Source organism: Schistocerca serialis, chromosome 9, assembly GCF_023864345.2.
Source record: "Schistocerca serialis cubense isolate TAMUIC-IGC-003099 chromosome 9, iqSchSeri2.2, whole genome shotgun sequence".
NCBI classification, from domain to species: Eukaryota; Metazoa; Arthropoda; class Insecta; order Orthoptera; family Acrididae; genus Schistocerca; species Schistocerca serialis.
Window position 1 is genome coordinate 61,349,437 of NC_064646.1, and position 22,549 is coordinate 61,371,985.

Consider the following 22,549-nt stretch of genomic DNA (forward strand, 5'->3'; position numbering starts at 1 on the left):
CCGTATTATTAGTGGCGGCTGGTATTAATGCCACTCAAAATAAACCATAGCTAGATCTCAGCACTTAAGTGGCGGGACGTAACCGCACGTCCGAGTTATCTCGCAAATAGCACGTTCATGTCTCTCTGTTTACTGGAACCGACTTGCTTCCATTATCGTATATTTTCAGTCGTGTCAGATGTCGCTGTTAATTATTATACACCAACTCTCCCTTCCGTTCCGAGAAAAACAGACGCCGAACTCGATCGGTTTAAAAGTTGCCGGGTCAACGCGTGCTCGGGGCGGAGAGTTTCTCAAGGTCAGCGGCCGTGTGTGGAAAAACAAGAGGACGGGAAAGCACCGGGGCTGAGGTAATGGCCGACGCCGTGCTTAAAAGCGCGCGCCGCCCTGGTCGCCGGCCATTATCCGCTGAGCAGCCGGCTGGGAGATGCGCGCTTCCCGGGTTGTGGTGTGGGCGCTGGCGGCGTTGGTGGCAGTGGTGGGCGTGGCCCAGGCGGCAGAGGCCAGGAAGGGACTGCCCCCCAGCCCAGGTGAGTCGCAACGTCGACCACGTCATTAAAAAATAATAACTCAGCGTAATATACAGTGGCCAAAATAAATGTTGCATATTGCTTTATTTTCAATACGCTAAATAACAGGAAACAAAACTGATTTTTCCTGCCAGGTGCATTCGTAAACAAACAAAAAAGAAGAAGATAAAAACATTTCCACTTGATAAACATAAAGAAAACCTTACAAAAGCTTCCACTTATAAGAACCCTACCACAACAAAGGTCAAAATTTAATAATGATTGTGGAGTTGCTCACGCTGCTAAATACTGCATTTTCGGGCAACAACAAAGTTATTATGTGGCAGGTGTCATTAGAGCACAGTTAATAAAGTCATTTCGTGTAATAATGAATAAACTAGGCGCTGGTCTCGTAAAATTATGGCTCAATTGTCGAAAATCTATGTGGTGATGATTCCAAGCTCGGATGCAAAGAGACCAAGGTTTTATTCTGCTATATTCAAAAGTTTTGTAGATGCGCTTCACAAACCATTCTTGAAGATTAAATCTTTCAAAGTTAGCACAATGGTGATGTAAAAAAATAATCAGCACTCCCAATTTAAGTTACACTTCTTTTTTATTACTTCTGTTGCAATATCACGTAACTCGTTCCACAACATCACTTCACAATATAAAACATACTTGAAAATATCACTGTTAACGTTCACATTTCATAAACTGACTACAATTTGCGTCTTTTTAACATGACGACCAAAGCTTGACTCTCTAATAACCGCTTGTGCGCCCAAAACTCAGAGTTACAAGTACGTCAAAGATCATGGTGACAAAATAAAGAATTCACATAAGAATAATATCATTGCAACATAAACATATCGATGTATCAAAGTACCACTACATTAATGAAATCTAATCTGAATGTTGTCTCAGAAATATGTCAACTACTTTACAGAAACACAGTAGAATATTACTGGTATCGAGAGGTTCAGATAAGGTGCCGTAATGGTTACGTAATTCAAGTACCATTACACACTACCTTCTTCTCACTGTCATCTTGCATACCACATTGTTTACGAGCCAATTGGGCCTCCTTATAATTGAGACAATTCTGGATGCTGGCACTTGTAGTTTAGCTGTGGAGTAAGGATGAAAATTGACGAACGTTAGTAAAAATTGCACGTTTAATATATGGAGTGCTACCTTTTATTTATTTATTCGATTCCACTATGGCCTGTTCCCTATAATTTAAACACAGGCTGCATTGATTCTTACAGAAATTATACAGCACACATTAACATTCAATTTTATCCTACACAATAGTACATCCAGTGCTATCTTTAAAAAAAAAAAAAAAAAAAAAAACCCGACTTTTGACTTGCCCAAGATGGCAGTGTCCTGACTTCGACTCGCCAAAGGTGAAAACTTTAATAGCGCTTGCCAGACACTATTACGAAATTTCGACTACCACAAGAGTAGCGAAGCCTGTGCATCATTTCCCATTTCTCGTATTCAGTACGAGAAAAACACCTGCCTTATCTGGCGGCAGTTGGCATTGCAAAAGATTACTAATTCTTAGAGGCTTTATTTTGAATAATCCGAACGACTGTATTCGGAGCAGGTTCATATATCATCAAAGTAAAGATTAGCCTGAATAGCGACTATGAAATTCATGCATTTCAGGTAAGATCAAGAACCTGCACATGAAGTTTAATCAGTCACCTTTTTTAAAATTATAATCCGTTTCCTCTCGTAAATAATTCGGTGATAAGAATAAGTAAATAATTCACACACATAATTACTAGCAATTACCTGTGGCTTCATTCACGGTAAACTTACGTCACCTTAGAGTGCATTCCGCTTGGCTACATCGCGAAGATAAATTAAACGTTTGCCAAGAAACAATTCTCAACATACATTGGTCACGACAACTGTTGCATACTGGCTCACTGTCAAGACTAAACATAATAGGAAACAAAACTGATTTTGTTCTGTCAGGTAGTACAGTGATGAGAAAACAAAAACAAAGAAGATAAATACATTTTCACTCGATAAACCAAAACAAAAAGATCCCATTGCAAATGTGTTTCTTCTCAGTGTCATCCTGCATAACTGTTTATCAACCAATTGGGCCTTCGTGTAATGGGAGATTTCTGAATGCGGTTAGAAATACTCTTGACCAAATTGTCCGGATAGGTCTGTGAGAAATTGTCCCACTCCTAGAAAACGACCTCTATAATGCCGATGGGACAGAACGATTGCATACCCTCGTTTTAGAACGGACCATGCATTCGCAATGCACTTCAGATCGGGAGAATACGGAGGCCATGCCATCCGACTGATTCTATGCTCCACTAGGAAGTTCTACACAACATTGTGACGGTGCGACAGTGCATTATTGTTCATCAGCGTGAATGCCTCTTTAAGGTGTTTGCCAAATGGAGCCACAATGCGTGCAAGGATGTCGTCCCGATACTTCACACAAGTCGTCCTTTCTTGTATTGGCGCAAGAGTGCCCGCAGCCATACATTATTCCACCCCAAAACATGACTGAACCGCCTTGATAAGGGTGGCTGTCTACGACACCGTTGGGGTTGTCCTCGTTGCCTACACACACGAATATCAGTGTTGTGACGCTGGAGACTGCTGCATAGTCCACAAAGAGTGGTTTCGTGCCCAAGCAACACGAGTTCCTCTCTGATTTAGAGGAGAAGCCTTGAGAGGTCTTCTGGGTGTAATCCCCGCTCATCGAGCCCATTTCGTATCGATTTTGTTGCCACTTGAAGTCCTCTAGCTGTTCGGAACTGCCGTCGTAGCTGTTATATGCACATATCAATCCTGCACCCCTGTTGCACGTTCTGTGACGATCCGCAACTGATCCAACAGTCAGAAACTTCTTGCAGATTCTCGAAACATCAATTTGACTCACAGCAACTTTCGCTGTGTCCGTCCACCTGTCTCATTCCTGCAGCATGATAATAACTATACGGAGCCTCTGATAGTACGCTATTGTTGTCTGAACCACCCTGAAGCAACACAACTTTCGTAATGACACACAGCACAGTTACTGCAGTGGTTATGGGTGACAGGGTTGCCATACACTGTGCGTTCTGTCCCCCTCATTGTAAGAACATGGACTGTTTCCGCTAGAACGTCATCGCGTGTAGAAGTGTGTATAAATAGTTCCACGGTAAACGGGTAAATTTGTTGTTGTTGTTCTGGTCTTCAGTCCTGAGACTGGTTTGATGCAGCTCTCCATGCTACTCTATCCTGTGCAAGCTTTTTCATCTCCCAGTACCTACTGCAACCTACATCCTTCTGAATCTGCTTAGTGTATTCATCTCTTGGTCTCCCTCTACGATTTTTACCCTCCACACTGCCCTCCAATACTAAATTGGTGATACCTTGATGCCTCAGAACATGTCCTACCAACCGATCCCTTCTTCTGGTCAAGTTGTGCCACAAATTTCTCTTCTCCCCAATCCTATTCAATACTTCCTCATTAGTTATGTGATCTACCCATCTAATCTTCAGCATTCTTCTGTAGCACCACGTTTCGAAAGCTTCTATTCTCTTCTTGTCCAAACTATTTATCGTCCATGTTTCACTTCCATACATAGCTACACTCCATACGAATACTTTCAGAAATGACTTCCTGACACTTAAATCAATACTGGATGTTAACAAATTTCTCTTCTTCAGAAACGCTTTCCTTGCCATTGCCAGCCTACATTTTATATCCTCTCTACTTCGACCATCATCAGTTATTTTGCTCCCCAAATAGCAAAACTCCTTTACTACTTTAAGTGCCTCATTTCCTAATCTAATTCCCTCAGCATCACCCGACTTAATTCGACTACATTCCATTATCCTTGTTTTGCTTTTGTTGATGTTCATCTTATATCCACCTTTAAAGACACTGTCCATTCCATTCAACTGCTCTTCCAAGTCCTTTGCTGTCTCTGACAGAATTAGAATGTCATCGGCGAACCTCAAAGTTTTTATTTCTTCTCCATGAATTTTAATACCTACTCCGAAGTTTTCTTTTGTTTCCTTTACTGCTTGCTCAATATATAGATTGAACAACATCGGGGAGAGGCTACAACCCTGTCTCACTCCCTTCCCAACCACTGCTTCCCTTTCTTGTCCCTCGACTCTTATAACTGCCATCTGGTTTCTGTACAAATTGTAAATAGCCTTTCGCTCCCTGTATTTTACTCCTGCCACCTTTAGAATTTGAAAGAGAGTATTCCAGTCAACATTGTGAAAAGCTTTCTCTAAGTCTACAAATGCTATAAACGTAAGTTTGCCTTTCCTTAATCTTTCTTCTATCGAGTATAAATTGTATAAAGTGCAATGACTACATCGCGAAAGGTATCAGGTTATGCGCAGTGTCGCAAAAATGGATTCATGCAAAGTGTTTCGCGGGAACGGAAGAATGGGACGCGAAATGTGACTGTGGCATGGAATGCTGCGATCTACTAACGGTAGCTTTGTCAAGATACGATAACTGCATAGAAGAAAGTGTTACTGCATCGCTTCGGCAAGACCTTGTGCTTGCAAATCGTTACGTAAATAAGTTAGAGGAACTGATAAAGCAGCAGAATTATGAAGATTTAAAGAACGAGTGTAATGAAAACATACCGGCAATTTTCGTTTCAAACAAAACTTCTGCTAGTAGTAAACGAAATCTTTCTGGCGGTATGACATCGTCAGTAAATAGAGTGCAAAGAAAAACGGGTAATAAAGACACGACAGGACGAAATGTGAACTCAAAAAATAAGACAAGTGAAAGTAAATCTAGATCATCTGTGTGTTCTAACGAGAGAAATGTTTCTTCAAAGTGTACTATAAAAACGACGGAACGAGGGCGCCTGGAGAACAACAAATATCAAGTCTGTGTATTAGGTGATAGTCATGCAAAGGGTGTGGCACAAATAATAAATGATCGGCAGTCCCAATTCAGAGTAACAGCCATTGTCAAACCTGGTGCTCCCCTTAATGAAATAGTAAATAATTGTGAAAACTTAGTTAAGACTGGAACATGCTGTGTGCTAATAGGTGGAGCAAATGACATATACAAAAATGAAAGCCAACTAGCGACAAGGGCACTTCAAACAACCCTAAAAAACCTGTCAGATCTAAATTTAAAGGTTCTCGTTGTAAGTGTGCCACATAGACATGATCTAATCGAGGAATCATGTGTAAACAAAGAAATAAAGTCAACAAATAATAAATTCAGGAAGATCTGCTGTGCTTTTAAGTGTGCAACTTTTGTGGATGCAAACAGCTCAGTGAGAAATCATTTCACGAGGCATGGACAGCACAGGAACTATTATGGAAAAAAGATGATGGGTGAAAAGATACTAGAAGAAATAAGCCATATAACAGTAGAAAAGTTCCCTAAAATCCCACTCCAAATGAGGGCAGAAGCAGAAGAAATGAAAACCTTAACAACAGCAACATTTGCTGAAGCACTAAAAACATCATCATCTGCTATTGTAAATATTAAAATGTCATCAGCTGCCACAGCTAGTATGAACAATCAATCAGCATCATCCACTTCAAGTAGGAAAAGCAACAGAAACAAGAAACCTGTGGTACAACAGGATTTTTGGTATCCAGCCATAATCAAAACTCCGAGATAACAGTGTTAAACGAAAGGAGAAATACCATCAGTGCTCACTCCCCTGTTCTAAAGATTATGACTCTAAATGTGCAGTGCCTCAAGAACAAATATTGTGAACTTGAAATAGCAGTAAGTAACACCCAACCTGATGTCTTGTGTATTACTGAACATTGGTGTAAGGACCAAGAAATTAGTAGTATTCATATTAATCCATTTAAACTGGCAAATAATTATAGTAGGAAAATTGCAAAAGGTGGTGGAGTCGGTATTTACCTTAGACAAGAGTTAGAATTTAAAAAGAGATGTGAAGCAGAGAACTTAAGTATTGAAAAGTTTTTTGAAGCAGGTGCTGTCCAGCTATATGGCCTGATGAAAAAAGTCATAGTCATAACAGTGTATAGGTCACCATGTGGAAACACAGAAGTCTTTTTTGATAAATTAGAATTGTTGCCAAATACTATTTACAAAAAAGAAAGTGTGATTATTCTTTGCGGTGATTTCAATATTAATCTTCTAGTTGAAAGTCAACAGAAAAGGCATTTTTTGGACATATGTTTCAACATGTCACCACACATAAACAATTCAACTAGAATAACAAACACCTCCAATAGCCTCATAGATAACATTTTCTCAAATATTTCAGCAACTGACATAGAGGTAACAAACATAGATTTAGGATTGTCTGACCACAATGCTCTCACCATTGAAATCCCTTTAAGGTCAAAGGAAGATAAAGGTGTAAATAATATTTACAAAAGAAAATTCTCTGTGTGGACAGCTGTCATCAGTTCATAAGTATCTTAGAAAATGAAAATTGGTTAGATGTTATGAAACAGTCAAGTACAGATGAGGCATACAGTGTATTTGCATCAATTTATATGATAAACTTTGAGATGTGTTTTCCAAAGAAACTGACCAGAATCAAGTCTACTGTACACATAAAGTCAAGTTCTTGGATGACTCTTGGTATTAAGAAATCATGTGAAAACATGACAAAACTGAATTCAGAGTTGAGGGAGTGTACAGATATTGATTTTATAGAATATGTAAAGAGGTATAGGAAAATACACCGCAGAGTAATTGCAAATGCAAAGTTATTAAGTAATAATATGGAAATAAAACAGTCCAGAAATAAAACTAAAATAGCATGGGAAATTGTGAGAAAAGAAACCGGGGTACCTACCAAAGACAAGGAAATTATTCTAAAAGATGAGGAGAATAAAATGGTAGATAAATATGCCATGCCTAATAATTACTTTTGAAATGTACCCCAGACATTAAGCAGGAATTTTGGGGAGTAGAGTAAGATGGAAGCACCCAAGGCAGCCAACAGTATGATGGCAGTTCCAACAAACGAAAAGGAAGTTTTAAAAGTGATTAAAAGTCTCAAGTCTGTGTATTAGGTGCCAATAATATTAGTAAAGAAAACAGCTAATCAGATAGCAAAACCATTGGCGCACATAGCAAACTTGTCAATGGCTGAGGGCGCGTTTCCACAAAAACTGAAAATTTCTAAAGTCATTCCCCTGTTGAAAAAGGTTAATAAACTTAAAATAGAAAACTACAGGCCTGTCTCACTCCTCCCAACTTTCTCTTAAGTTTTAGAGATACTAATGAAATATAGAGTCACACATTATCTTAATATGCACAATCTGATAAACAGTAATCAGCATGGATTTCAAGCTGGGAGAAGTACTGAAACAGCTGTACTACAATACACAAAAGAAATAATCACTAAATTGGAAGAGGGAAAAAGTGTAGTTGGGATAAATCTAGATTTGTCAAAAGCCTTTGACACTGTTGACCACAGCATACTTTTGAAAAAGCTTGAAGCTATAGATATCAGAGGACCGGTAAAAAAGTGGTTTGAGTCTTATCTGGAAAAGAGGATGCAGGTGGTTGAAATTACAGCACCAAATATTAATCAAAAAATTAAACTAAGATCAGATCCAAGGGAGGTCACAGTAGGAGTACGCCAAAGAAGTGTATTAGGCCCCTTGCTGTTCCTCATTTACATTAATGATATTCAGGTGTCAGAGGGAAAAGCTAGAATCATGTTATTTGCTGATGATACTAGTTTAATAGTTAGTGATATGAAGCAGTCATTGCACAGTACTGTGGACCATGTCCTACAAGATATACAAAAATGGTTTAGTGCTAACAAGCTAACACTGAATGCAAAAAAAAAACTAATTATGTACAATATGGAAAAGTAAGTGAACAGGATGACCTAATTCCCACCATGGAGGGCAAACAACTTGAAAGAGTACAGTGTGCAAAATTCCTGGGTATGCACATTGATGAGAAGATTAATTGGAAGGACCATGTGGTGAGCTTAGCACTAAAACTAAATTCAGCATGTTTTGTGCTTAGAATAATTTCAAGAGTTTGTAGCAATGACTGTACCAGATTAGTATATTTTGGCTATTTTCAGTCCACTGCGTCGTATGGTATAGTATTCTGGGGGAAAACAAATTGTCGTCTAAATGAGATTTTCAAATTACAAAAACATGCTATTCGGATAATGACCCACAGCCCACCTCAAACACATTGTAGGCCCCTTTTTAAAGCATTGAAAATTTTAACAATTCCATCATTATACATTCTGAAATGTCCATTGGTGATCAAAAGAAATCAGGACAAAATGAAAACCAATACAGACTTCCATAATTACAATACACGGCAATGTAAAGATCTCCACATACAAGCTGTAACGAGGACCCGAAGCCAGAAACATGTATGTAATCAAGGCATCAAACTTTTTAATGCACTACCAAAACATATCAAAGAGCTGGAAAATGAGGATAAATTTAAAACTGCTATAAAGAACCACATGCTTGACAAATGCTATTACAGCATAAGTGAATTTCTCTGCGCAACTGTATAAAATATATGTTTAAGTTAATGTGACAAATGAAATTACATCAGTGCATAATAAATTATGTTATAAAAACACTTATTAGTTGTATATTGTATTAAACATAAGATAGATTAATATGAATTCAGCACAGATACAAATTTTGTAAAGATATTATATAGTTGTTAAAATGTACCCTGACAAATCCTATATCACAAATGTGATCATTGGGATGATAATAAATAAATAAATAAAACCATTGTATTGATATCGTAACGTACTTCTGGACCACAATGTTCAGTAATAAAGTTTCGGCAAAATGCAACATTTATTTTGACCGTTGTAGTATTCCATTAAAACTGAATTTTTGTACTTGCTGATTTTTTTTATTTCTTTATCTCATTTGTCCCATGAAAACTTCAGTGATCACTTGCTGTACAGCCTGCCACTTGGAACAAAGAACACTGTAATTGTGCTATTTTATCATCACTCCTTTGTGGACAGACTTCTAGGAAAATATGATACCAATTTATTAAAAATACACAGAAGACACAAAACTGAATTTTGATTACCTTGCTCGTTTATTATCCTGTGAGAACAGTAAATTTACGGGTATGCACTGGTGTTTTCCCAGTAAACTTATGCACTCCACAGTAATACCAGTTTGTAAAAGTGTTGACAAGTTTGACATTAAAAATTTCAGACCACTGTCATTATTATCTGTATTTTCGAAAATAATTCAAAGACTAATGGATGGCAGATCACTAGGCTTCCTAAACAAAAATAAAATTCTTGTAAATACACAGAATGGCTGCAGAAAAGGCAAATCTACACAGACGGCTCTCTTCAGTTTCCTAAAACTTTTTTACCAAGCTATTGAGGACAAGAAACTGATCTGTGGATTGTTTTTGGCCCTTTCTAAAGCATTTGATGTTATAAATCATAATCTACTGCTCTTAAAACTGTATAATTATGGTGTCCCTGGTATTTCCTAAGGCTGGTTCAAGTCATATTTAACTGATAGGAAACAATGAGTACAAATTTGTCAGGATGGAAATGTGTACCATTCTGAATATAAAAGAGTTAATTATGGGCTCGGTATTGGGACCATTGTCATTCTAGATTTTTATTAATGACCTACCACAACAGTTTTCAACAGCTGATACCATATTATCTGCTGATGATACCAGCTTCATTATAAAAGGAAAGAATGATTATGAGATGCATCAAAAAATCAACAAAACAGCAGAAGTGGCAGAAAAATGGTTTAAAGATAACTGTCTAGTTGTCAATAACAAGAAAAGTGTATGGGTGAACTTCAACGATGTAAGGAACAAAAATAGGACCAATGTAAAATTCGCATTATCGAATTGCCAAATTCAGCAAAAGAATCACATAAAATTTTAGGATTTTGGGTGGATGAGCATCTAACATGGAAAAAACATGTAGAAATGCTTAATAAAAAATTAAGTAAGTACTATTATGTATTAAGAGTGTTTAAAGACTGCTGCAACACAAAAACAGTGTTAAGTGCTTATTACGCATACATGCATAGTCTTCTGAAGTATGGTATAGTGTTCTGGGGAAATACCTATTTTGCAAAGAAGTCTTTTAAGCTCCAAAAGAAAGCTGTAAGATTAATAAGTGATGTTGCTTACAGAGCACCATGTAGATGTATCTTTAAGGCATTAAAATCCTGACCTTATATTTATATTTGACAGCATCTTCTTCATAAAAAAAACCATCGAGTTTCAGCTTTGAATAGTGAGATCCACAATTATCAAACAAAGAACAGGGATGACTATCATAGGGATGTGCACAGAAAATCAATATATCAGGACAGTGCTGTTTACAAACCAAAAATTCTGTATAGTGCATTGCCAGATAACGTCAAAAAAATACCAAACATTAATACATTCAGAAAAGGACTATAAAGTCTACTAATAAACAACAGCTTCTACAGCATTAATGAATATCTGGAATTTTGCTCAAATCTGTAGGTCTGCTTCACAACTCACTAAACAAAAATTCATAATTATCAACCATTCCTAGATAAAATCAAACTTCTTTCATCCATGTATGTATTTAATTATGCACCTAGCTATTGTGCCATATGTTACTACGCCTAGTTAGTACTGGTATTTAATAGTTTTAGTAAAATAAACCAAGGGGTTTTGCTAGTTTTTATTCTGTCTGTATGTACATATATAATTTTATAATCAAATTAAGCAGAATAATGTTCTTGTTACAAAGATGTGTTGATACCAATGATAAGATTTTGTACATGATGTAAATGTGTAATATTTTATACTGTTCTATACCTTGACAAGTCCAATATCATGAATGTGATAATATGGATGTTAAATAAATAAATAAATAAATTATTTACATCACATATAATTGTGAATAGCAGATAATAGTGGGCCATCTTACAAAACACATCTTCCTTCTCTAAGTCACAAGCTGAAAACTAAGTTCTCTGTCATCGTCTCCATCTTCAAAAAGAGGAAGACAAAACAATGCATAGAGAGTAATGCAAATATTGCTTCTATGGAACAAAACCTAAGAGTTATATAAACTGAAGCATATAACAGATACAGAAAACATGGAAGGGAAAATAAGTATGCGCACCACCCACAAAACAAAACCACTTATGCAATTAGGAATTTATGAAATCAAATATGGTAAATGTGGAAGTTTCTGATTGGGGCACACCGGTAGATGTACCAAATTCAGAGAGCGTGCAAACAAAATCGAGAATTGGAAATCCTCATTTAGTGAACATCTGAGAAATTATGGTCATAACACCCTTAACAATGAGGAATCTTTGAAGCTAATACATAAGGTGGAGAAGAGTATAGTAAATTAATGTATGCTGTGGATGAAATTGACATTCATAGTGCTTTCAAAACAAACCAATAAATATACTCAATTAACAAACAGACATCGAAAATCAGGGATTATTTTGTTGAATGTACTTTAAGTACACACTTTGAGATATCTAGTCTCCTGTAATGGTGTACACAGCCCATTCAAGATAACTACACACAGACCACAACAAGGGAGAATCAACATATTTTCCACCAAGCACAATGTAACACTTTCACATCTGTGCCTGCCATCCATGTACCAGTAATGGACTCCGTGAAACATCACCTGTCATCCCACACCACTGTTCTAGTCTAGCAACAACTGGACTAAGCAATTATAATCCCATTAACATCAGAACAGAAATGGCTGCAGTTGAAGCAATGCCATGACCAAGAAGCATCAAACTGCTGGTGAATGGCATTGCGTAGTGTTCAGGCGAATCGTATTTCTGCACCACTCCGGATGATGACCATCGGCAAATATGGTGGTCACCTGGGAAGAGGTGCCATTCCTCCAGTGTCCCGGAGAGGCAGACCAGTGTTATACTTTTTATTTTTCCCATGGTAATTTTCTACAGTGGTGATAAGCTGACTATTAAACCAGTCAACAATTTTAAGCTTTCTAGTGACAATTTGTATCTATTCCCCAACAAGATTAGACACTATTCACAACAATATCACTGCATCTGTTGTTAACAGTCTCTTCAAGTCATGGTACACAAATCAATCAGACTATATTTTGCGAGTTAACAGACCTGCAATAACAAAGTTGTGTATAGTACTTGGGTGGACTGTCATTGCCCTCTAACAGTAACGTACAACAGACACAACAAAAGATGTGACTACCTCACACTTCCCCAGCAATTTGCAGACAGATATGAATATGTCATAGTTAGCTGGCAGTTTCCAGGCAGTGTAATTAATAACTTGTAAATCACATGCATGTTTCATACTCTGCAGATTACCCAGGGAAGTGCTACGACCCAGAGCTGCAGCTGGTGCTGGCCCCAGGTGCCAGTGAACCTGCCAAAGGAGAGTGTGTGCTCTACCAGTGTAGCAGCACTGACAATGGCTTCGAGCTCATGATCAACTCGTGAGTACTAGTATGCACACTATTGTGGTTAATTATTCACTAAATTTCAAGTTCTGTAGGCCATTTAGATTTCAGAAAGTCATTGTTTTGACTGAGGTAATTAGGGATAAATATATGGAGTGAAAAGTCTTCTACAACTTGTACAGAAATCAGACAGCAGTTGTAACAGTCAAAGCCTATGGAAGGGAAGCAATAATTGAGAAGGAGGTAAAGCAGTGTTATAGTCTATCCACTGTGCTATTCAGTCTATTCATTGCATGTGCTATGGAGGAAAACAAGGAGAAATTCGAAAAAGAAATTGAAGTTCAGAGAAAATAATCAAAAACATTACAGTTTGTCAGTAACATTGTAACTCTGTCAAGAATGCTAACAACTTGGAACAGCAGTTTAACAGACTGGATGGTACCTTGAAAAGAGGTTATAAGATGTACAACAGCAAAAGGAAAACAAGGCTAACGGAATGTAATTGAATTAAATCAGTTACTGCTGAGTGTATTAAATTACGAAATAAAACACTGAAAGCTATAGATAAGTTTTGTTATTTGTGCAACAAAACAACTGATTATGGCCAAAGTTGGAAAGACATAACATGCAGAATGGCAATAGCAAGAAAAACACTTCTGGAAAAACATATGTGCAATAAGTAAAATTTCATTATTTGGTATCCTGCATGGATCAGCGGTGCAGATTATGAAATGACTCATGAGAAATATTAGAAGAGTTCTGTTGTTTGGGGAGAAAACTTAATGACTATGGAATAAATAAAGAAGGGCAAGTAAAGATAGATTTTTTGAAAAAGAGAATTATCTTGACAAAGAATACAAATTAAATTGTTAGGAAGTCTTGTGAAAGTGTTTTGGAACATTGACAACAAAAATACAGGCAGTAATTATTTACCATGGGCATCTGAGGTCTCACAAAACCAATGATACTTGTTGCTGATACAAGTATGCTGATAAAGAGACTAAAAACGTGACTAACATTAACCCGAAGGAAACTAATGGCCAAGGCTTACAACTGGTTCACAGGAAACAGCTTAACTTTTAATCTTACAGAATTAATGCTTTCAAAGAAAAAAAAGAAGAATATTTAAGCTTTCAGATAAGATCCTTCCTCAGCAGTAGAATTCTCACACATTCACACTATAACAACTCATATATATAACAACTCACATAAACATGGCTGCTATTTCCAAGGACTAATGATTGACTGTGAATGCATCTGACATGAGCTACAACCTGCTGCGATGGGTAATGGGCATAAGGAGGAGGCAGGTGGCAGGGAGGGGGAAGGGTTGCAGGGTAGGGGTAGTACAAGATGCTAGCGTTGCCATTGGGGGTATGCGAGGACAGGTTGGGGACAGGACAGACCTGCTAGGTGTAGCATTGGGAGGCTGTGCTGGATGGGGAGGGGGGAGGGGATGGGAGGTGAGAGAAATAGAGAAGAGAAAAGGACTTGTGAGTGCATTGGTGGAATAGAAAGGATATGTCTACTGTAGTAGGAGCAGGGAAGGGGATATGCAGCATAAGACAGGGACTAGCAAAGGTTGAAGCCAGGGAGGTATGGGAATAATTTTCGATATAAATCTAGATTCTTTTCCCCTCATGAGTCACTATTCAGTGCCATGTCGATTACTGCAGTAAAAAAGCATTTAATATTTATAGTGTTCAATAACTCTTCATAAGTTATTTATTCCACAATTGCAGATTTACTTAATGAAACAGAGCAGAGTTTTCAAAGAATATAACATAAACAAATGAGAAGCAACACTTTCCTTCAAATACATTGAATTCACATTTATGGAACACCTTCATTAAATAGTTATAATGGATTACATTCCAATTTTTTGTAGCACAATGTTCCTTCTTTTAAGGTACAATTTGTGCGTCATCTAAGAATCAAATTATGTATTTTTCAGACAACAGGACCTAAGTAAATTTGATTGTACAGTAACTGGTACATAAATCTAACAGAAATGCAAAGTTTTTTTTGTTTGTGTGTTTGTGTTGTTGAAGATATTTTCTTCGAACAATTCTCATTGTCAGAATTTGGCATTTACCAAAGGCTATTACCCAAGAATTCAGTAACATGAGATGGTCTGTGATATTAAAACTACTGTTTGTCATGACACAGTAAGTGTATACTCCATATAACATAGTAAATAAATCATTTGAAACATTGTTTACCTAATGGGAAGTTCCAAATGAAATTCTTTACAGTAAGCATAGTGACACATTTAGAATCTTACAGTGTATTTTTCTGTTTTTGTTTTGAATATTAACTTCACTTAGAACTCATAGTATGTCATTTTGGGTTTCATTTCATGCATATCAAATATGTAAGATGTGCCAATATGAATCATAAGAGGGCAAATTGTGGAATTGGAGGAATGTGCTAGTCAGTGGTGAGCCTACATTCACTTACATTCATATTTTCCACAAAACTTCTACACAAACAGTTTGTAGAGATTGACAGAGGCCAGCTGTTAGCTAACAACTGCTTGTGCAACTTATGCAAAACTATACTTCGATGAGCTAAAACATTATGACAACATACACAATAGTGTGTTGGTCATTCTATGGAACACATTACAGTAGTAATTCTGTGTGGAATGGATTCAGCAAGCAGTTGATTGGTTTCTGGTGGTATGTGGTACCAGATGCATATGCACAGATCACAAAATTTACATCTACATTTAAATCTACACTGTGAACCACTGTGAAGTTCATGGCAGAGGTTATGTGCTACTGTACTGGTTATTAGGCTTTTTTGCTGTTCAATTCACATGTGGAGAATAAGAAAAATGATTGTTTAAATGCCTCTGTGCATGATGTAATTGATTTAATCTTATCCTCATGATACCTCTGGGAGTGATATGTAAGTGGTTGTAGTATATTCTTGAGTCATTATTTAAAGCCGGTTCTTGGAACTTTTTCAGTAGACTTTCTTGGGGCCGTTAATGTCTATCTTCAAGAATCTACCAGTTCAGTGCTTTCAACATCTCAGTGTCACTCTCCCACCGGTCAAACAAACCTATGACCATTAATGCTGCCCTTCTCTGTATATGTTCAATATACTCTGCTAGTCCTATTTGGTGCGGATCCCACACACTTTACCAGTATCATAGGATGAGTTGCATGAGTGGTTTGTAAGCTTTGATTAAATTTCTCTATTATTCTACCAATAAACTGAAGTCTGCTACCTGTTTTACCCACAAATTAGCTTATGTGACTGTTCCACTTCTTGTCCCTACTGTGTGTTACACCCAAGTATATTTATGAGTTTACACATTCCATCTGTGACTCACTGATATTATATTCAAAGGATACTAATTTGTGAAGTGCACTGTTTTACATTTTTGAACATTTAAAGTAAGTTGCCAATCACTGCACAACTTTGAAATCTTATCAAAGTCTGACTGAATATCTGAACAGCTTCATTCAGACAGTACTTTGTTCTAGAGGACTGCATCATCTGCAAATATCTTAGGTTACTATAAATATTGCCCACATGATCATTAATATACAACATGAACAGCAAGGGACTCAACACGCTTCCCTGGGACACTCCCAAAGTTATTTCTACATCTGTTGATGACTCTCCATCCAAGATAAAATGTTGTGTCCTCCCTACCAAGAACTGCTTGGTCCAGTTTCATATATTGTCTAATACTCTGTATGATTGTACTTTTGATTATAAGCTTAGATGTGGGACTGAGTCAAATGCTTTTCAGAAATCAAGAAGTATGACATTTACTTGACTGCCTTGATCCTTGGTTTTCAGGATTTCATGTGAGAAAAGTGCAAGTTTGCATTTCATATTATCTATATTTTCGAAATCCATGCTGGCTGGTGTGGAGGAGATCATTCTGTTTGAGATACATTATTGTGTTTGAGATCATAATATGTTCTAAGATTCTAGAAGAAATGGATGTCTTGGATATTGGACAATAGTTTTGTTGATCACTTGTGCTACCCTTCTTGTAGATAGGTGTGACCTGTGCTTTCTTCCAGCTACTAGGCATAGTTTTTTGTTCAAGGGATCTATTATAGATTATAGTTAACAGAGGGCTAACTCAGCCATGAATTGGATATAGAATCTAGTAGGGATTTCATCTCAGGACTTTGTTCAGTTTTGATGATCTCAGTTGTTTCTCAATGCCACTGACACTAAGAGGCTATTAACTTTATTCATCTATTCAGTGGTATGAGAATTAAATTGGGTCAAGACTTATGGATTTCCCTTTGTAAAGGAACATTTGAAAACAGTGTTAACTGTTTCCACTTTTGTTTTGCTATTCTCAGTTTCATTTCCTGTTTCTTGGATGAGGTATGACTGGACACTAAATTTGGTTCCACTGACAGCCTTAACAGATGACCAGAATTTCTTTGTGTTTTGTGAAAGATAATCTGACAGTATTCCACTGAGATAGTCTTTGAATGCTTCATGTAATGCTCTCTTGACTGCCAAATGTGTTTCATTCAGTATCTCTCTGTCTATAATGCTATGCTATGTTTTATACCTATTAAGCAGTAGTCTCTGTTTCTGTATACCATCATCAATTAAATTCCGCATCTCACAAACCTCCTTCTCCCTCATTTTTTCCCCATTATTAATTTTTCTGCTGGGTACCAATCTATTCAGTACATGGTAAACTGTTCTTTCAAACTTGAGCTGTAGTTCCTCTACATGCTACAGTCCTGAGCTAAAAGTTTCAAGTTCCTCATTGAAGTAAGACACTACTGTTTCTCAGTCTAGTTTTCTGAATGTATAAATCTTTCTGCTTGTTTTAGTCACCCTTTGTGTTTTGGTATTCACTGTTGCCATAACTGCTTCTTAGTCACTGGTACCAATTACAATGTGGACTTCCTCTGAGAGATCAGCTCTGTTTGTTGCCATAAGATCTAACATATTTTCATTATGAATAGGGTTTTGAACTCTCTCTTCTAGGAAGTTTCCAAGAATGCACTTACTACTGTTTCACAGGATGTCTTATCATGCCCACCACTAAGAAAACTGTAATTACCCCAATTGATTATTGGATGATTAAAATCTCCACTAATGATTACAATATGATTAAGGAACTTATGTACAATTGAATGATGTTTCCCTTAAAATTTTTGATTATATCAGGAGGAGAATCATTTGCTGATAGGACTGTTTTATGCAAATGGTGTGTAATAATCTTCAAGTAGTTCACAACTCTCATGGTGCCTTCGATTTCTACCAAGGTGCCGTGGAAGCCCAGCTGAATGTTCCCCATTGAGTAACACTGCCCTCATTGACTTGCATCCATTTTGTTGCTGTTGTCTTCAGTCCAGAGACTGGTTGGAGGCAGCTCTCATGCTAACCTATCCTGTGCAAGCCTCTTCACCTATGCCCAACTACTGCAAATTGCACCTGTTTGAACCTGCTTACTGCATTCTGACCTTTGTCTCGCTCTGCATTTTTTACCCCACTCATTTACTTCCATTATCAAACTGACAGTTCCTTGATGCCTCAGGATGTGTCATATCAACTGATTGCTCCTTTTAGTCAAGTTGTGACAAAAATTTGTTTTCTCCCCAGTTTGGTTCATTGTTTCCACTTTTGTTACCTGATTTCCCCTGTATTCTTCAGCATTCTTCAGTAGAACCACATTTCTTAAACTTCTATCTTCTTCTTGTTTGAACTGTCTATTATCCACATTTCACATCCAAATAAGACTACATTTGAAACGAATGCTTTCAGAAAAGACCTCTTAACAAGTAAGTTACACTGGATGTTAACAAATACGTCTATTTCAGAAATACTTTTCTTACCTTTGTCAGTCTGCAATTTATATCTTTCCTACTTTGACCACCATCCGTTATTTTACTGATTAAATAATAAAACTCATCTATCATTTTTAGTGTCCATATCCTCAACCTAATTCCTTCAATAACACCTGATTTAATTTGACTGTATTCCACTACCATTGTTTTATTTTTTCGATGTCCATCTTACAACATCTCTTCATGACATTACCCATTCTGTTCAGCTGACCTTCCAAGTCCTTAGCTGTCTGTGACAGAATTACTATGTCATCAGCAAACTGCAGTGTTTTTATTTCTTCTGCGTGAACTTTAATTCCCTTTACAAATTTTTCTTTCGTTTCCTTTACTGTTTGTTCAACGTACAGACTGCGTAACATCAGGGATAGGCTACAACCGTGTCCACTCCCTTCCCAACTATAGTTTCCCTTTCATGACTTTCAACTCTTATAACTGTAGTGGGGTTTCCATATAAGTTGTAAATAACTTTTTCCTCCCTGTATTTATCGTTACCAGGAGAAAGGAAACTGACGTTCTTTGTATCGGAGCATGGAATGTCAGATCCCTTAATCGGGCTGACAGGTCAGAAAATTTAAAAAGGGAAATGGATAGGTTAAAGTTAAATGTAGTGGGAATTAGCCAAGTTCAGTGGCAGGAAGAACACGACTTCTGGTCAGGTGAGTACAGGGTTGTAAATATAAAATCAAATAGGGGTACTGCAGGAGTAGGTTTAATAATGAATAAGAAAATAGGAACACAGGTAAGCTACTACAAACAGCATAGTGAATGCATTATTGTAGCAAAGAGAGACACAAAGCCCATGTCTGACACAGCAGTAAAGTTTATATGCCAACCAGCTGTGTAGCTAACGAAGAGATTGATGAAATGTATGATGAGATAAAACAAATTATTCAGATAGTGAAGGGAGACAAAAATTTAATAGTCATGGGTGACTGGAACTCAATAGTAGGAAAAGGAAGGGAAGGAAAAGTAGTAGGTGAATGTGGAATGGGGGTAGGGAATGAAAGAGGAAGCCTTCTGGTAGAATTTTGCACAGAGCGTAACTTAATCATAGCTAACACTTGATTCAAGAATCATGAAAGAAGATTATATACATAGAAGAGGCCTGGATACACTGAAAGGTTTAAGATAGATAATATAATGGTAAGACAGAGATTTAGGAACCAGGTTTTAAATTGTAAGACATTTCCAGGGGCAGATGTGGACTCTGAGCACAATCTACTGGTTATGAACTGTAGATTAAAACTGAAGAAACTGCAAAATGGTGGGAATTTAAGGAGATGGAACCTGGATAAACTGACTAAACCAGAGGTTGTACAGAGTTTCAGGGAGAGCATTATGGAATGACTGACAAGAAGAGGGGAAAGAAATACAATAGAAGAAGAATGGGTAGCTTTGAGAGATGAAATAGTGAAGGCAGCAGAGGATCAAGTAGGTAAAAAGACAAGGGCTAGTAGAAATCCTTGGGTAACAGAAGATATATTGAATTTAATTGATGAAAGGTGATGATATAAAAATGCAGTAAATGTAGCAGGCAAAAAGGAATGCAAAGGTCTCAAAAATGAGATTCACAGGAAGTGCAAAATGGCTAAGCAGGGATGGATAGAGGACAAATGTAAGGATGTAGAGGCACATATCACTAGGGGTAAGATAGATACTGCCTACAGGAAAATTAAAGACACCCTTGCAGAAAAGAGAACCACTTGTAATTAATATCAAGAGCTCAGATGGAAACTCAGTTCTAAGCAAAGAATGGAAAGAAGAAGTGTCGAAGGAGTATATAGAGAGTCTATACAAGGGCGATGTACTTGAGGACAATATTATGGAAATGGAAGAGGATGTAGATGAAGATGAAAATGGAGATATGATACTGCATGAAGAGTTTGACAGAGCACTGAAAGACCTAGTCGATCAAGGCCCTGGGAATAGACAACATTCCATCAGAAATATTGATGGCATTGGGAGAGCCAGCCTTGACTAAACTCTACCATCTGGTGAGAAAGATGTATCAGACATGTGAAATACCCTCAGACTTCAAGAAGAATATAATAATTCCAATCCCAAAGAAAGCAGGTGTTGACAGATGTGAAAATTACCAAACTATCAGTTTAATAAATCACAGCTGCAAAATACTAACACGAATTCTTTACAGACGAATGGAGAAACTGGTAGAAGCCAACCTCAGGGAAGATCAGTTTGGATTCCATAGAAATGTTGGAACATGTGAGGCAATACTGACCCTATGACTTATCTTAGAAGATAGATCAAGGAAAGGCAAACCTATGTTTCTAGCATTTGTAGACTTAGAGAAAGATTTTGACAATGTTAACTGGAACACTCTCTTTCAAATTCTGAAGGTGGCAGTGGTCAAATACAAGGAGCAAAAGGTTATTTACAATTTGTACAGAAACCAGATGGCAGTTATAAGAGTCAAGGGGTATGAAAGGGAAGTAGTGGTTGGGAAGGGAGTGAGACAGGGTTGTAGCCTATCCCCGATGTTATTCAATCTGTATATTGAGCAAGCAGTAAAGGAAACAAAGGAAACATCCAGAGTAGGAATTAAAATCCATGGAGAAGAAATAAAAACTTTGCAGTTTGCCGATGACATTGTAATTCTGTCAGAGACAGCAAAGGACCTGGAACAGCAGTTGAACGGAATGGACAATGTCTTGAAAGGATGATATAAGATGAACATCAACATAAGAAAGATGAGGATTTAGTCGAATTAAGTTGGGTCATGCTGAGGGAATTAGATTGGGAAATGAGACACTTAAAGTAGATCAGTTTTGCTATTTGTGGAGCAAAATAACTGACGATGGTCGAAGTAGATAGGATATAAAATGTAGACTGGCAATTTTTTATTTATTTATTTATTTACATACTTGTTCTATAGATCTGTACATGTGAGCAAGTCACTCAGATGTGGAACGTGTCAATATACATAATAAAATACATAGAATAAAGACATTGTTATAGTATTAATAACAGTGTACAAAAGTCATACTTATTAGCTTAAAAACTAGTCAACATAAATGTGAAGATAGCAGTTTCATATTTAGGGCATTATTGCATTTATTTTAACCTTGAACAGTAATCAAAACTTCCCACTTTGGGTTTAAAAGTGACCCAAAAATGGAAATGAGAAAAACAGGAATTTTTACATTAGGGCATTATTACATTAGTTTAACAGTAAACATCTTCATCATCATCATCATCATCATCATTTAAGACTGATTATGCCTTTCAGCGTTCAGTCTGGAGCATAGCCCCCCTATACAGTTCCTCCATGATCCCCTATTCAGTGCTAACATTGGTGCCTCTTCTGATGTTAAACCTATTCAAAATCATTCTTAACCGAATCCAGGTACCTTCTCCTCGGTCTGCCCCGACTCCTCCTACCCTCTACTGCTGAGTCCATGAGTCTCTTGGGTAACCTTGCTTCTCCCATGCGAGTAACATGACCCCACCATCTAAGCCTGTTCGCCGTGACTGCTACATCTATAGAGTTCATTCCCAGTTTTTCTTTGATTTCCTCATTGTGGACACCCTCCTGCCATTGTTCCCATCTACTAGTACCTGCAATCATCCTAGCTACTTTCATATCCGTAACCTCAACCTTGTTGATAAGGTAACCTGAATCCACCCAGCTTTCGCTCCCATACAACAAAGTTGGTCGAAAGATTGAACGGTGCACAGATAAATTAGTCTTGGTACTGACTTCCTTCTTGCAGAAGAGAGTAGACCGTAGCTGAGCGCTCACTGCATTAGCTTTGCTACACCTCGC

At 37.3% G+C, this 22,549-nt stretch overlaps 1 protein-coding gene across 1 annotated transcript in view; it reads left to right on the forward strand.

The window, feature by feature from the left end:
- The first annotated feature begins 413 nt into the window (after nt 1-413).
- LOC126419200 (la1-like protein 13) overlaps nt 414-22,549 on the forward strand; it is a 29,282-nt gene continuing 7,146 nt past the window's right edge. Inside the window, exons 1-2 of the mRNA XM_050086335.1 lie at nt 414-530; nt 12,820-12,952. Coding sequence (XP_049942292.1) covers nt 428-530; nt 12,820-12,952 — 236 coding nt within the window. The 5' untranslated portion in view covers nt 414-427. The remainder of the gene's footprint in view (nt 531-12,819; nt 12,953-22,549) is intronic.